The 16,773-nt window shown below is 41.6% G+C and overlaps 1 protein-coding gene across 6 annotated transcripts in view; it reads right to left on the bottom strand.

Moving 5' to 3' along the window:
- The window catches only part of RERE (arginine-glutamic acid dipeptide repeats), a 401,731-nt gene that overhangs the window by 252,722 nt on the left and 132,236 nt on the right, over window positions 1–16,773 (bottom strand). For all 6 annotated transcript variants that reach the window (XM_054009348.1, XM_054009347.1, XM_054009349.1 and 3 more), the window contains exon 2: window positions 13,910–14,380. In XM_054009348.1, coding sequence (XP_053865323.1) covers window positions 13,910–14,234 — 325 coding nt within the window. In that variant the 5' untranslated portion in view covers window positions 14,235–14,380. The remainder of the gene's footprint in view (window positions 1–13,909; window positions 14,381–16,773) is intronic.

The following is a 16,773-nucleotide window of genomic DNA, read 5'->3' as shown; positions in this document are numbered from 1 at the left end:
TTGTTGGCGGCATTTCGGCGGGTGCTCGTCCGCCACCACGGTCCTCCGTGGCTCGTTGTCTGGCGCCTGCCGGACAAAAAAGGTTGGGGACCACTGCGTTAGGGTATAATGATGTGCTCTGTAAAAGGAACTAGAAAGCCTATATTATACGTACACGTAAGTAGCCAATATTAGTCACTTGATCTACAGTGGGATTATTTTTGCACCACAGAATTACTTATCTGCTCTATTATACTAACATATTTTTCATAATATTTCAAATGCTGAGAATAAAAGCAAACTACAACCACTAGATATTAAAAAGAACAAAGGTAAATAATTCCAGCAACACAAACTTAACTGCATTTGGAAATGTCACAAAGTTCAACATGCTTCAACTAAGTTCAAAGGGAAACTTTCTGTTCCGCCCACATGCTTTGTTGACCTTCCTCGCATGCTATAAGGCCCATCTATTCACCCAGACCTATCTTACTCTTTTTTATTCAAAGAAGAGGTGGATTAAGAGCGGCTGGTTTTAACAGAGGCAGGGTGGTCATTAGTGTTAAAAAAAAAAATACACTAACTCAGATGATAATCATGAGGGGATTTGATTTTTTGTTTTTATTTTTAATTTGATTGTTCACATATTTAGAGCTGGTTAGACATGCACTGTATAAACGTAAAAACTAAGAGTCAGCTCATCGACTTGCATAAATAAGCATTGCTCCTGAAGTTATGCACATTCATAGCAGCTGCAAATCTGGCCCTAAATACTTTGCTATTAAGAGGATATATTTCTACTACTTCAGTATTTATAGTGATACAAGCTTCAAAATGAGAGGGAAAAGGAGACCAGATCAGGTTAGAATACAGGCAAATTTAAGCTCCAAACTTGCAGAGTTTGGGCAGGCATGCATATCCCTATGCAGAACCAGACTCATGGTGCATAAATTTGAGAGGAGGAAGGCTGTCAGTCTCTAATAATCGCTTCTGAAAACATACATACTATTTCCTATGGGATACAGAGTAAATAATCCCATAACATTTTATCTAACAGCTCAACTATTGGATTCAAATTGAAATTCCCAGTCGAGTATTTTTCCCCATAACACATGCCTAAAAACACTTGTCTATATTTAAAGTGCCTTAGAATATACATATATTTTTAAATTCTGGCACATCTGCCTCTCAGCTGGTGAAGCTGTCAGAATAAATAGAAGGCAATATCTGGAAGAATGACAAACACATGGGTCAATGTCAAATACAAGCCAATCGCTGTCAAGGCAGAAGCCAAATTCCTGCATTCAATTTCACTAATGTTTTCCAACTCAAATACCACCATACCACTTAAAAACAGAACTGTTTTCTCTCCCTGTTTCTTTTTGTTTTATATAGGAGTTTTTATAAAACTCGTAGAGGATTTCAGATTCAATAACTGTTTCAGCAATTTCCTCAGTTACTACAATATATAATTATAATAAAGGGAACATTTAACAATTAATTGAGCCAGCAAAAGCTAACCCTCAGGAGTAGGGGTTCAAACGCTTGCTCGCTAAGCAAAAGGGCAGTGGATTTTAACATAACTGCAGGAATTCTCAGTCCAATTAGATTCTAGGTAAATATAAGTCTGGTTCCACTGAGTTTGGAATTCTATTTGATGCAGTCCATTGGACAGACATTAGTATCAAGCCTAGAAATTCAACCAAAAGATGACCAGGCATCTTCTACTGTTTTCCTCACTGGGCTAGTGCAATAATACACCACCTCCAGGCTCCAAGTCTGAGCCACAGTGGACTGCAGACTATTTCACAGCCTGCAAAGGACTGGCTTTGAAAAATGACTGCTTAAAATATAATCAGAGAATGTACCACAACGTGAAAAGTATGTAAGGTCTCACTTTGATACATCTAGTGACGTCTGTGCAACAGCATTTCACAAGGGTACATTTCTGACCTGCTAATTCAGTGTCTCTTTCGTTCTCTGATGCCTATCCATAGGATAGCTTAAGGGGTTATGCTTGCTCCTAAACAGCACCTAGAGACAGAACTCTTACCAAAGCTTTCAACTCCTATCACCTATGCCCTCAAAGGAGTCAGTGCTCAAACTGTTTCACTCAAGGTATCTTCTCCGGTAGCAAGATCTGGGAAAACTTGAATTTAACTGCAATAAGTCGACAGTAATTTCCCACAGTTCATAAGACCAATAGGAGATTTCCCAGAAGATGAGGGTCTGAAACATCCTGAATGGCAGAAATACAGTTTAAGGTGCTGTCTTGTTCTCCGAAACTTGCCCAGATATTCCACATTCCACAACTACTACTAACGTTGGGACCGAATATTCTATTACTACATGTAGTATCTCCCTACATGCTTATCAGAAGCAGCAGCATTCAAAAATCATGTCTTTCCTAACTTGTAATAAAGAAAGCTCCCAATCTGTTGAGTAACATGAATCTGTCTCAGGCAGTAATGTCTATCAAAAGAAAGAACAAAGATCCAAATTACAACATTCCTGCTCTCTAGCAGGAGGGCTCCACCCTCTCCACCTAAGCAGTGTTTAAGAGGAGTGTGCCTTATCTGCTGAGCTCTCTCTTTCCTTTGGCAACTGCAGCTACACTAAATAAGCATTTCATCCAGCTAGCTATGAAGCACTTAAAAAGCAGGCAAGTGTTACTGCCAATGCTCAGAGTAAAAACTCCTGATAACCTAAAATTTTGGATCTTCTGAGGGAAGCCATAAATGTTCCTTTGTCCAGATATCTTACAGCGGGTCTTAAACAACATATGGTACAGTCTGGCAGAAAAATATGATACGACACCTTCCAGGATATAGACTGGTATTATCCTTACTCTGTGTTTCCATCACCTAAGCAAGGGGAAGATACTTAAAAACAAACAAGTACCATTCAAAGTGTTTCAAAGGCGGCTCGTTACCACCTGGAGTTGCAATCACATCCATTCTTAAAGGTTAACAAGGACGGGGCAGATCAGTAGTTGTAAAAAAGAACAGATACTATAAGAAGTGGTGTTTGGCATTTCAGTAAGTGGCATTATTTCCTGCAAGTCAACGCAAGGAGGCTGGCCCTCAAACACCAAAAAAGGCTCCAAATCACTCTGGCCATTCGAGATGTTATACCATTTCTGAAGCCAGGACCTATATTAGAGCATTAGAACTATGATGTTGAGCTGAGAATATCCTTCCTTTCAGATATTTTAACCAACTGGATGGTAGAGAGATGTCTCATTTAGACCATGATCTTCCACATACCAAAGAGATAGCTCTGGCTGGATAATACTTCAGTGCAATTCTCGTGATCAACAACCACAGAGAGACACCAGTTTGCAGTCTTACCTGCAAATCAGTGAACTTATGCCATGTGTTCCTTTATGCATTTCTGCTTCTGCTAAGGAAGACTGGTATCTCTCCATTATCCATGCCTCCAGTGGTTTACAACTCTGGAGTTCAGACTTTACACAGTTCTTTCAAGGAACACCTACTAATAAAACATCCTCCCTGAGGGTGAATGCCCAACACTACTTGGGATCCTGGAGGATAAAGACAGTGCTGAAAGGTACTATTCTGCCCACAGAAGCACATTTACCCTCTGCTACCAGGCCTTTGTTCCTGCTACTCCACTGCATCTGTTGCATATAACTACTGACATCATTGCTGGAATGGATCCTTACAAATCCTTTTAATCCTTGTAGATCTTTTTAAATGGTTCTGAATAGCCAGTGCAAACAACACTGCCCTCATTTCCAAATGATTTACAGCAAAGTGTTTCTCTGTGGATCCACCTCGATTTTGGGGGGGTGGGGTCAAAACAACATTCCTGCACCCTATCATTGGTGGCGTGACTACAGTCCACTTGGTAATAACAAAAACCCTTGTAAACACAACGAGAAATTCGGTGGCACCTTAAAGATTAACAGATTTATTTGGGCACAAGCTTTCGTGGGTAAAACACACCAAAAGCATATGCCCAAATAAATCTGTTAGTCTTTAAGGTGCCACCGGACTCCTCGTTATTTTTGTGGATACAAACCAACACGGCTACCCCTCTAAAAACCCTCGTGTGAGAGGTTCTAATCTTTATGAAGAATAATGCCCCCTTGATCATCAGCTGGGGGCGGGGGGGGAGAATCTATACTTGTATTTTGGTTCTGTTTTATTCCATTCATCAAGACAGATGTAGGCAAAAAGTTCATGGAAATAGACAGGCCCCCTCAACAAAGTCCAAGAAACACCCATGGATCCTTGGAGACAGACAAAGCCTGTTCCAACTGGAGCAGTAAATTTGATGAAGAAATTTCTGCAATCTGATTAATCAGGAATTCTGATCCTTCCCTACCCAGTGCCAAATAGTACACTCAAAGGTAATCTGCTGGGATACCCAAAGAAAGCTAATTTTAAAGTTAATGAATCAGCTGCAAATCCACAAGAATGATCTCACTAGTCTTAATGTCCTTTAAATTTTCTTTCATGTCTCTGCCCTCTGGAATGAAGCTGATAAACTAGAGGTCTTCAAACTTTTTCATGACCACCCTAACCTAGAGCAGCGGTCCCCAAACTTTGAGGGTCACCCCCCCACACACACACACCCCGAGCCAGGAACGGGGCTATGGTGCAGGGGGGATGTGGATAGGGGTAAGAGGGCCAAGGCTGGGGCCGGGTCTGAGGCCAGGAATGGAGCCGCAGCCAGCCACCAAGGCCGGGGGCTGGTGCAAGGAGCCGGGAACGCGGCTGGGGGCAGGACCAGAGCAGAGCTGGGGGCAAGGAGGGGCTCTCTCCCCGCCCCAATGGAGGCTGGACTGGGCCCCTCCGCACCTCTCTAAACATTCCTCCACACACCCCAAGAGGGGTGCACCCCACACTTTGGGGACCTCTGACCAAGAGGGTGAAGGGTGTTCCATTCAACTCATTTTCAATCGCGTGGCCCCATCTTCCACTCATTTATAATCACCAATTCCCACACCCCTGTCTATTTGTGATCATGCATTTCCATCCTGTTCAGCAACTATATCAATTGCTTACACAAAAAAGGAAACATAGCTAGCCTAATGCTAAAGCAGAAAGCAAAAAGAGGAGAGCCAACACCATGTGACTAGGCACTTCTCTGCTGACCACAGATTATGAGAAACACTGAAAATAAAGATGGAAAAATAAGAAATCCTTTCACAGGGTTCACTAAGGAGATCAGCAGGAGCACAGCCAGAGTTAATGTGGCCATGCTAAACTAGAGTTGAAAACCTTAGGCCTTGTCTACATGATGTAGCTACTCCAGTTACGTGAATAATGTAGCTGAGTCGAGGTAGCTTACATCAACTTACCGCGGCGTCCGCACTGTGCTGCACCAACGGGAGATGCTCTCCCACTGACTTACCTTAATCTTCTCGTTCTCGTGGAGTACCGGAGTCGACCTGGGAGCGCTCTGCGGTCAATTTAGCGGGTCTTCACTAGTCCCGCTAACTCGACCCCCGCTGCATCAATTACAGCAGCGTTGATCCCCAGTAAGAGTAGACATGGCCTTACACTCCGAAGGAGTGTTACAGACTGTACATGAAGACACATATTTAGGAAAACTTCAGGACTAGTTTAATATACAAAGAACAGCCTTCATTTTCTTCTTCCAACTACTCCCGCTGAAGTTTGAACTTGAAAGATGCTTCCCTCCTCTGTCTAAGAGCATCACTGAAGAGAAGTGGCACAGAGATTTGGATAAGATGAAGACGTTTTCTTATTAAAAGAGACTATCATGCCTTAAAGGCCAATGCATAACTTCAGCGACCCACTTTTTCAGCTCTCTAATCTCAGAGCGATTTCTCCATGGTGAATTGGAGTGGTGTTGACAGACTTGAGGTAAAAGCACTTTGCATTACACAGATAGTCCCTAGCAAGGTCAGAAGTAGAAAGCTATAGTTAATTTTAAATAAAAAAAATAGTTCAGAGAAAAGCTAGCAAACCCTAACACTCAAACCATATGACATTCATTGAGTATGAACTCATTGAAGCAACACTTACATTGCAACAGACTAGATATGGTGGCACATAGTTCCTTTCAAGATAAAGGACTGATATCAAAGTAGCAGCTAGGCCTTATTCACACCACTGATAGAAACTTGTTAAATATAGATAGGTTAACTGCTAAATATAGGTCAGCAAATCCACACAACATCATGCTCACAACCATGTATCAACAATATTGTCCAATGGTGTACATGACAGTGTGCCCTGAAACAATTTGGAGAAATGTCCTATTGCGTCTCAGCTGCTGATACCAAACACACACAGGACTGTCCTGTGTGTTTTTCCACATATGGATGTCCTCCCACACAGACAGCCAGAAAGTAGGAGGACTTAATACTCCAATAGCAGACATGGTTAGGAGAGGTGGCCTGCATAGCAGATTACTGTTAGAATCTGCTTACAGTAGAAGGCTGTATTATAGATGGACTCCGTCGTCACTGTAAATGGAAGGAAACATAAGCCAAATCATCTGACTGGGTACAGAGGGTGAAAGAAATTAATTTACTTTCTTGATCAAGCTAACTTATACCATCACTACAGCCCATGCTGAAGAAGCCTGTAAGCAAATCTGGATACACCCTGTGTAATAAATCCATTTGTTACCATGACAAATTCATTTGGACAAAAGCTGCCAGACAAAAAAGAAACTAGATTAGACATGGGAGGAAATACTACAGGGCTAACCAAGTTTACACAATTTGGGCTTGTGTAACTTCAAATAAAAATATAAGGGCTAAGCCACATATTCAGACTCATGGCGTAGATGTGCATGTAGCAACACTGTATCAACATTAACTAGGGACACACATTCATATTCTCAACAATAAAATACTGCATCTTATATTTATCTAATCTTTCTTCCAAAAGGATTCTAAGCAATTTTATTAACAACTATCTATGTCCAACATCAGTGAAATGCAGCCACTTCTGGGCTGAGAAGAACATAAGCTAAGAACTAATGGTCCCTCTAGCCCAGTATATTGTCTTCCGACAGTGGCCAGTGCCAGATGGTTCAAAGGGAATGAACAGAACAGGGCACTATATTGAGTGATCCACACCATGTCATCCAGTCTCAACTTCTAGTAATCCGATGATTAGGGACACAGAGAATGAGGTTGCATCCCTGACCATCTTGGCTAATAGCCACTGATAGATAAATTCCTGGAGAATAGGACTAATTTTTTTTTTTAACCCAGTTATACTTTTGGCCTTCACAACATCCCCTGGCAACAAGTTCCACAAGCTGACTGTGTGTTGTGTGAAGTAGTTTTTCCTTATGTTTGTTTTAAACCTGCTCCCTATTAAATTTTGTTGGGCTATCTCGGTTCATGTGTTATGTGAAGAGGCAAATAACACTTCCCTATTCACTTTCTCCACACAGTTCATGATTTTATAGACCTACCATATCTCTATTCAGTCATCTCTTTTCCAAGCTGAATAGTCCCAAGTCTTTTTAATCTTTCCTCGTAGGGAAGCTGTTCCATACCCCAATCATTTTTGTTGCCTTTCTCTGTACCTTTTCCCATTCTAATACATCTTTTTTAAGATAGGGCAACCAGAACGGCACGCAGTATTCAAAATGTTGGTGTACAATGGATTTATATGGTGGCATTACAATATATACAATATTATCTATCCCTTTCCAAATGGTTCCTAACACGGTTAGCTTTTTTTGACTGTCACTGCATACTGAATAGATGAACAGGAGTACTTGTGGCACCTTAGAGACTAACAAATTTATTAGAGCATAAGCTTTCGTGGACTACAGCCCACTTCATCAGAGAACTATCCACAGTGATTTCAAGATCTCTTTCTGGAGTGGTAATAGCTAATTTAGACCTCATCATTCAGTATGTATAGTTGGAATTATGTTTTCCAGTGTGCATTACTTTGCATTTATCAACTTGAATCTATCTGCCATTTTGTTGCTCCGTCACCCAGTTTTGTGAAATCCTCTGTAACTCTTCGCCATCTGCTTTGAACCCAACTATATTGAGTAATTTAGTATCGTCTGCAAACTTTGACACCTTACTGTATCCCCTTTTCCAGATCATTCATGAATATTTTGAACAGCACTTGTCCCAGGAGAGATCCTTGGGGGACCCCACTATTTACCTCTCTTCCATAAGGAAGAAAACCAACCGGTAGACAGAGGTGCTGCACAGCAGAGAGTTTAATTTGGAAGGGAACTTTGGCCATGGACAGAGAAACTTCTATTCGTATGAAGAGTGATGGACCTTTAACATCTATACAGATCAGAAAAGTCCTCAGTTTCAGACATCAGATAAAAACAAATCAAATGCATTATTTTTCTTACAAGCAACCAACAGGAAGGTTGGAGTTAAATTAGGCTACCCGAAGTGCGCACACCTTTAATTTACAGCTTCCTGGACATTGCTGTGTAAATTTCATCAATTTAGTCTCCCTTGCACCCATTTATGATTGTGTAATTTGCACCACCAGCCCAATTGCCTCTGAATTTTTCTTAACACATGTAACTGAAGCAAAACAGAAGCTAGGGAATGAAATCTTAATTTGCATTTAGCCTTCTTTAAAACCATACAGTAATCACTATACCATTTAAGACAGCAATCCAGTTAAGACGTTATTTATAATATCCTGCAGACAGCTAATCACCTTTTAAGATGGTTGCTAAACTTATGCCTCTCCTACAAGGAACCTTGTAGTGGTGTAATTTTTCACCACTAACCATGAATGTCAATGCAGCAGAGAGAGAGAGGCAAGTCAGAGGACAAAAAAGGAAAGTGAATAACCAAGTTTCATACCAGGAATCTTCAATTGTGTTAGTTACTGAATAGAAAGTTTAGTTCAGATTAAGTTATTAAAGTTATTTTGGTTCAAATTATGTTATATTGAGTTAAGCTAAAATCTTCTTACCTAATACTACTATTTTGCCCTTCCTTGAGTGATTTGAAAAGCCTGACAACCTCCGGGAGAGGGAGGTAGAATACCCATTTTATGGATTGGGAAAATGGGTACAGAGAGCTTAGTGATTTGCCCACGGTCACTGGCTAGAGTTAGTGTCTCAACTGGGAACAGAAGTTGGGACCCCAGCTCCCTTATAATTGGTTTTGCAACATTGCCCCCGCAAAATAATGTTCTATTAAGTATCTTCTATTTGTAGGAGCAGATCATTCTCCCACGTTGTCAACCATGTTTGCTCTCAGGTGCCTAATAAGGTCCGATTGATGCTCGACCAGCATTTACAGAATTCTTACTGTGTATGGATTCTCTGATGTTTCTAAACGCCTGTGCCATGATTGACGCTTTCCCCACATTCAGTACATAAATAGCATTTCTTCCCACTGAGTGATCTCTAGTGGATAAGAAGGCACAAGCCCTAACTGCAGTTTTCGCCACATTTAGTACATAAATAAGGTTTCTCTTCCAAGGGGATTCTCTTGTGGTGAATAAAGCATGAGCAATCACTGAAGCTTTCCCCACTTCCATAGCATTTATAAGGTCTCTCGCCTAGGTTTATTCTCTGGTGGAAACTGAGGTGTGAGCTCAGAATGAAACTTTTCCCATACTCATTACAGTCCTACGGCTTTTCAGCCATGTAGATCCTCCAATGTTGGACAGCTTTTTTTTTGAAAGCCAGGCACACTAAAATGGACTAAAAGTCGTCCTGCTCTAGAATGGAAAGAGACCCACCTAACCGGGACGCAGTGTTGCTCTGCCCTTTTCAATAGCTGTCACTTTCCACTGCAGAGGTGGCACTAAGTGGCAGCTATTTAATGTTTCACAGCAATTAAAATATTTACAAATGTATTTATAAGTTAATAATGTATGCATATATGTAATACAAATACGTAAGTGTGGAGAGAGGCATGGACCTTTACACTTAATTGTCAGTCTAAGAGATTTGATTTCCAGAGTCCCCACCCCCCCCTCAGACATGTGAGTTCTAAAGCTCTCTTTTCTAGAAGTTAATAAAATAATCAAAAACTAGATTGACAATAGTTTGACCAAGGCACAGCGCAGGCAAGCTTTGTATTAAATTCTTCTGTTCTGTCAATGCATTTCTACCTAAGCTTGGAATACCTCTAATATTCCAGTACAGGGAGCCTTGTAAACAGATTATTAATCATTCCAAGTTCTATAACATGACTACTACTAGAGACCAAAAAGATTTTCTATCTAGATTTTAAGCCAGGACCTTCAGCAATGAAAAGCCAGTGCATTAACCCACTGCATCTCCACGCCCACACAACATCTGTTTTTAACACACTGTACGCGGTCTTGATCCTATGACACTGACAGTTAGACTGCCCCAAAGTTTATCTTTATGCAGGCTCTCTGCTGTTATTCCACTAGTGATCAAGTATTAGTATATTCCAAGTCCTGCCTGTTGAGAGCAAATCTATTACGGTAATTGATATCTCGAACTTGTCAAGCATGAGATGTGCTGTAGGGAAATAAATTAGTAAACAAAGTGCCAACTTTTGCATAGGCAAGAAACACTTAAAAGAGAAACACCTTAAAATGTCAAAGAATTTACCATTAATTACCATATATACTCGTTCATTAGCCCGTTTGTTTATAAGCCGACCCCCCAAGATGGATAGGTAAAAATAGCAAAAACTGTATGACCCGTTCATAAGCCAACCCTATATTTCAGGGGTTGGCAAACTTTGGCTCCTGGCCCACTAGGGTAAGCTGCTAGCGGGCCTGGACATTTTGTTTACCTGGAGCATTCACAGGCACGGAGCCCCTCAGCTCCCAGTGGCCGCAGTTTGCCATTCCCAGCCAATGGGAGCTGCGGGAGTGGCGCCACTTCCCGCAGCTCCCATTGGCTGGGAACGGCAAACCGCGGCCACAGGGAGCTGAGGGGCTCTGTGCCTGTGAATGCTCCATGTAAACAAAACAACAATGAATTAGATATTTAGTTCAATGATTCCATTGAGTTTTAAATCATCAAATTTTGGTGTACACCCGTTTATAAGCTCTTTGATGCATCACTTTTTTACCAAAAATATTCGGCTTATGAACGAGTATATATGGTACTGTTCAGATTTTTCACCCCACTTTACATGAGAATAAATCACCCAACTGGTCCAGGAGTTGATCATACTCATATCCACACCAACTTAAGCAATTTATACCAATTTCATCTGCTTCTATAAGAATTAAGTTTAATGTTCCACAGACACAACACGTAATTTGAAAATTAGACAAGTTTCCCATCATTAGTTTCCACGGTTTTCTTTTGGAGTGTGTGTCTGTTTTGCTCCAGCAGTGTTACTATAGCACATTGATGATTTTACAGAGAAGCAGGACAAAAATAGTGAAGCCCCTAAGCTAGTTCTTTTGATAGGAGAGACAAGGATAAATTCCATTTACGGTGAAAGAGAAAACTGTAATTATTCATGATATTGAACATTCCAAAATTCTTTACTCTGAACACAGAGTTTGTTATTCAAAATGATGGCTGCAATCAGAAATGAGAATATCTCCACAAAAAACTTCCACGTGGAATTTCATTGTCTGAAAATCTAACTGACAACGGCCATAGTTAAATTCATGTCAGTACTGAATGTGGAAAATTAAACTCTGAAAAAATTTAAGTGAAATCCTGCAGTGATTAAATTAGCTGGCACACTGAAGAATCCACTGTAAGTGTAAGTTATTCCTATTATTGCCCTGAAAGAAAAAGAAAAACGGACAGTACCAGTATTCACTGCTAAGAAGAAAATGTTAAGTGCTAATATAGTGCCGTTCATTGAAGGCTCTCAAAGAGCTCTATAAAGGCTGGTATGCATTTGATTTTTTTTTTAATCTAACAGGGAAACTGCAGTGTAGACACATTAAGAGATTTGTCTAGTGTCAAAAAACAAGACAATGGCAGAGTGGGTACTAGCTTCCTGGTCTCCAGACTCATTGCTATAGTCACAGTTGCTATAAATATTGCTTCCCTGAAGACTGGTTATAAGGCTGGCAATAGAGTTCTAGTATATAAGCTAAGTATATAACCCTAAGCTATACAAAAGGAGGAGTAAGCAGGGGCCACTCCTGGATTATGGGCACTTGCATCTCTTTCATTTCCCTCAAAGAACAAACTTGTAAACTTGTTTTATACATTGCCAATAGCCTAGGACAGGCTTCTTGATGTTCATTAATACCATCCTGGTATGGCATTTCAAGATGCATCTAAACTACATTCAAAGCTACTAGAGGTAGTTAGCTTTTCAAAATTTCAAAATTTTCAAAATTCAAAAAAATATTTGGGGCAGGGACTGTGTTTAACCAAATTTGTACACTGCCCAGTGAAACAGCACCCTGACCACAATATCGAACAACAACAACTGCAATAGTTACCAGGCATCTTCCCATACCAACCAGAAAACGAGGTCTAAATTCCAGCTAATGAGCAAGGAGAATTGCATGTTTACATTGCAACTGAACGCCTGTACTGGAAAGATGACAAAATACTGCACACCAGGCAGGCTAGAATATAGAACTGGGACTCACTTGGAGTAGAAAGCTCAAAAGAAACACAGCATAGCTTTGCTGCCTACACTGGCCACTGAAATAGTGGGCCTTATTAACGAGGAAGCCCCCCCCCCCCCCCCCCCCCAAAAGAACATTACACATTTTGGGGGCAGCCCAGACACTTAGAAAAAGGGACTTTGCTAGGTTAACTTGAAAATTATTTATGCTGCTAGCCAGTGGCAAACTTCAGGCACACATGCCAAGACTGGCATTTGAGGTTTATCCCATGGGCAAGCTAACAAGTCAGCAGAGGCGGGGAGCTGACATGGTCTAGCGCAGTGTTTCTCAAGTTTTCGATATCAAGGCTTGCTGCCTTCCTAAACTGTGTCCAGGAGATTTCAGGGACCGACACTGAGAAACACTGGTCTAGTACACGTTAATCTACCCTCACTGGGAGGTTATGCATTTAGGAAGAAGATAAAAGTGAAGAGGGTCATGAAAGAGCACTATGGGTAAGGGTAGCAGTGAAGAACAGGAAATAGACTGGCATCGCTACTGTGGAGTAAGTTATTCTACAATAGCTATTTCAGAAAAGTTCCCCTATGGACACACTATTCAGGAATAATCACTCTGCTCACAAACCAGATTAATTTTTCCTAAATAAAAAACACTTATTCCAGAACAGAACATCCACAGGCGGAGCTATTCTGAATACTTAATGCAGAATAACTTATTTCACAATAGCTCTGCCAATCACTTTCTTCATATAAATCCAGCCTAAGAATTTAGCTTAGGCACCTCACATTCTAGATCAGCGTTTCTCATATGTGGCGCCGGGAGCTTTTCTTGTGGCCACAACTTCTGAGCTGTGATTGGAGGAGGCGGCTTGGGGGGGCAAAGCAGCAGCTACTCCCTGTTGCTCCTGGATGTGCTGCCTTGGTGTTGGGGCCGCGAGCAGGGATTGAGCCCTGCTCCCCTCTGGGGACATCTGGGGCACAACGCTGAGGAAGCAGGCAGCCTGTGAGTTCCCCACCTTCCCAGGGGTGGTGGGACTCAGGCTTCAGCCCTTAGGTGGTGAGGCAGCAGGCTCTGGCCAGAGAGCTTTGGGCTCTGTTCCCAGGCCCCATCCCCAGGCTGCAGGCTCCAGCCCCCGATGGCCTCCCCCACCCGCCCAGCCACCCACCCCCACGTCACCCCAGGTGTTTCGTTTAAGAACAAGCCTTGAATTCATGCCAACCAGAATTTGGGGAAATGTAGGGGACTTGAGATCAAGAGGGTAAACTTGTGTTTTAGCCCCTTTCTGCAATGACCCCTACTGGCGAGCACATACCCTCCCAGCTAAAACCAATAGGGTACAAATTCATGCACACAGTGCTGTACGTGACAGCCAAGAAATGGGAGGCAAGTGCACAACTACAGTCCGTGTTAACACATTTTTAAGGGTTCTTTACCTCCAGGCCTGTAGACAACATCATCCTCCGTGATGAAGGACGTTATTTCACCACTGTCAGTTCTCTCATAGCGAGATTTCTTCTTCGGCGGCTTCTTTTTATTTTTCTTGGTGGACTCCTCTGTGGTGGCACTGTTGTTGTCATTGTCCTCATCTTCACTGTGGTCACTTTCTGCGTAATTCTTGGCACCTCCTTCCAAAGTGCAGCTCCGACGAGGACGGGAGTTTTCGCTCTCTCTGACTTTCTCTCTCTTGTCTCGCTCCCTGTCCCGGTCCCTATCCCTGTCCTTCTCTTTGTCTTTGTCCTTTTCTTTGTCAGCTGTCATGATTCGCCACGTGCCTTCTTCTGTCCTCTCACGGCTGGGCCTCCGTGAAAGGTAGACAGTAAGCCTGGGCTTCAGTCTTCTGAATTTCTCACTCAATTCCAGGAAAAATTCGACCACTCCAACAACCCCAGCGTTTTAAAGAAGCTCTTGAAAGAAGAAAAAAAGAGAGAGGAAACATTAATACTCAGAAATCCCTCACAATCCCTCCAGTTCTGAAAATCAAAAAGGAACCTACAAAAATATTTCAGTTTGCATGAGATAAAACTGTAAAATACGTGAAGCCCTTTAAAGCAGCTGTTTGATAAGTGAAACGCTAGCTTCAAATACCTTGCAGATAGTTTACACAGCAGCTTTCATCCCCAAAAGATCCTCAAAGCTCCTTACAAACTAGGCACAAAGATAGTTTAATCCACCACTGAAATATAGCTACCTTTGGAGTAGAACATGGTAGGTGTGAGAGCACACAGAGTTTTAGGTCAGAAACGGAACTATACGATTTAGGAAGGGAAAATGTAATTACCAGTATTTGAATTTGACCAAGATATAAGATTTCCAGCCCCATTCCCACAAGTACCAGGGAATTTTTAACAAAAGGTCATGATTTCCGTTTTACAACTCAATCGAATAACAGTACCTTCTGCAGCACAATATCCAACAGAGCTGACACACAATAAAGAGTACCACATCCACTCAACCACAATTCCCGCCCTTACTGCAGTTCCCAAGTATCCGTTGGGAAGTCTCCCCTTCACGTGTTGAACTAGCCTGACCACACTTAGCTTGCAAGATCCAACAGGCTCACACAATAAGGTGGCAATATGCCCAAAGCTGCTCTTGCGGGCACTACAGGTAGCACAAGGCTTTTGGTTTGTTTGTTTTTTTCACAAATAATGGAATATGTAGAGGATGAATAGCAGTACCTCTTCTCCACCAATTACTTTTCTTCTTTAACGAAAAAATAAGCATACCTATCTTCTCCCTTTCATTACTGTAAGCAGTACTAGGGTACAGACTGTGCATTTAGCTTTTTTTAAATGCAAGGTTGGATTGGGCAAGTATACTTATTTCAATAGTATTTACAAGTGAATAGTATGTGATAGCTCAGAGCTATAAGCCAGGATCTTCAAACTGCAAATCCGTCCTGGACAGTGAGTGCACAGAATTTTACACCCCACCACCCAGAAGAAATCCACCTCTCCTCCCTAAAACCCAGATATCACACCATCACTTAATACCAATCAATTGAAAGGCTGTAATACAGAACACCACTACATATAGTTAGTCTCCTGTTCTCTCCTCTAGGAACCAAGAAATAATTTACCAGTAAATGCCTTTTCTACCACTCAAGACCAACAATCTGGACTGACAGGTTGTGTGTTACATCTTTGAGTGACAGCCAGCAGCACAAACAACAGTGTTAGAATTTTTGGCACCCTCTCTTCTGGAAAGCCTCTAACAGAATTTGCACCAAATGAGGCATCCATAAGCACTTCGTAAAATTGTTCAATAGAAGGAATCTGAACTACAGTCAATGTTATGCATATGTCATACTATTTTCCTGAAAATATGCTAACTCAAAGGGAGACATTTCCCAAGGAAGAGATCCAAGACAGACAAAAAATTAAAAGATAAACTCAGTATTCCCTAATCTGTCAATCCAGGGTTATGGGAAGCAATCCATACCACTTAGATATAAAGTAGTCAAGGAAATTAGGAAGGTACCATTGCTTTAAGAACTCTGTGACCAATTGCTGCACCTCAAACAAAAGTTACTCAATCTAAAAAGCCTGGAAAGACATGCAAAGGGCTTGCAAAGACAACCACCCGCACTGCTGCCTTGAATCCTCTTCAATGGAGGCTTTTGCTATCCAAAAAGCAACAGAGGGTCCTGTGGCACCTTTGAGACTAACAGATGTATTGGGAGCATAAGCTTTCGTGGGTAAGAACCTCACTTCTTCAGATGCAAGTCTTCTTGCATCTGAAGAAGTGAGGTTCTTACCCACGAAAGCTTATGCTCCCAATACTTCTGTTAGTCTCAAAGGTGCCACAGGACCCTCTGTTGCTTTTTACAGATTCAGACTAACACGGCTACCCCTCTGATACTTTTGGTATCCAGTTTTCCCAGGACCGGGGGAGCATCTTCAGTTATGTTAACTTTAGGCATTGTTAAGATAGGATTCAAAGAGGAGTAACTATGTGTGATTCTAAAGTACATATTTCCTATCACCAGAATCTAAATCATGATTTAATTCAACTCTAAGTTTCTAAGTTAGAGATCCCCAAATCAACCAGTACTTGCCTGCCAATAGCTCCTCATTGACAAAATTACTAACTTAAAACAATAATTTCTCAATTTAAGTGAAACCTAAAAGAAACCCTGGCCAAAAATGAAAGACTGCAAAAGGCCAACTTAGCCCTTTTGAATCAAGGTAAAGGGGAATGTACCAGAGAGCTGCAATTTCACCTTATCCCACCCTTCTGCCAGAAACTGTTGCCACTAGAAAAATATTTCATTGTTAAAAAGGGACAGTGTGAAATC

This window comes from Malaclemys terrapin, chromosome 19, assembly GCF_027887155.1.
Source record: "Malaclemys terrapin pileata isolate rMalTer1 chromosome 19, rMalTer1.hap1, whole genome shotgun sequence".
NCBI classification, from domain to species: domain Eukaryota; kingdom Metazoa; phylum Chordata; order Testudines; family Emydidae; genus Malaclemys; species Malaclemys terrapin.
Note: the sequence above shows the minus strand (reverse complement) of the source record. Positions and strands in the feature narration are given on the sequence as shown.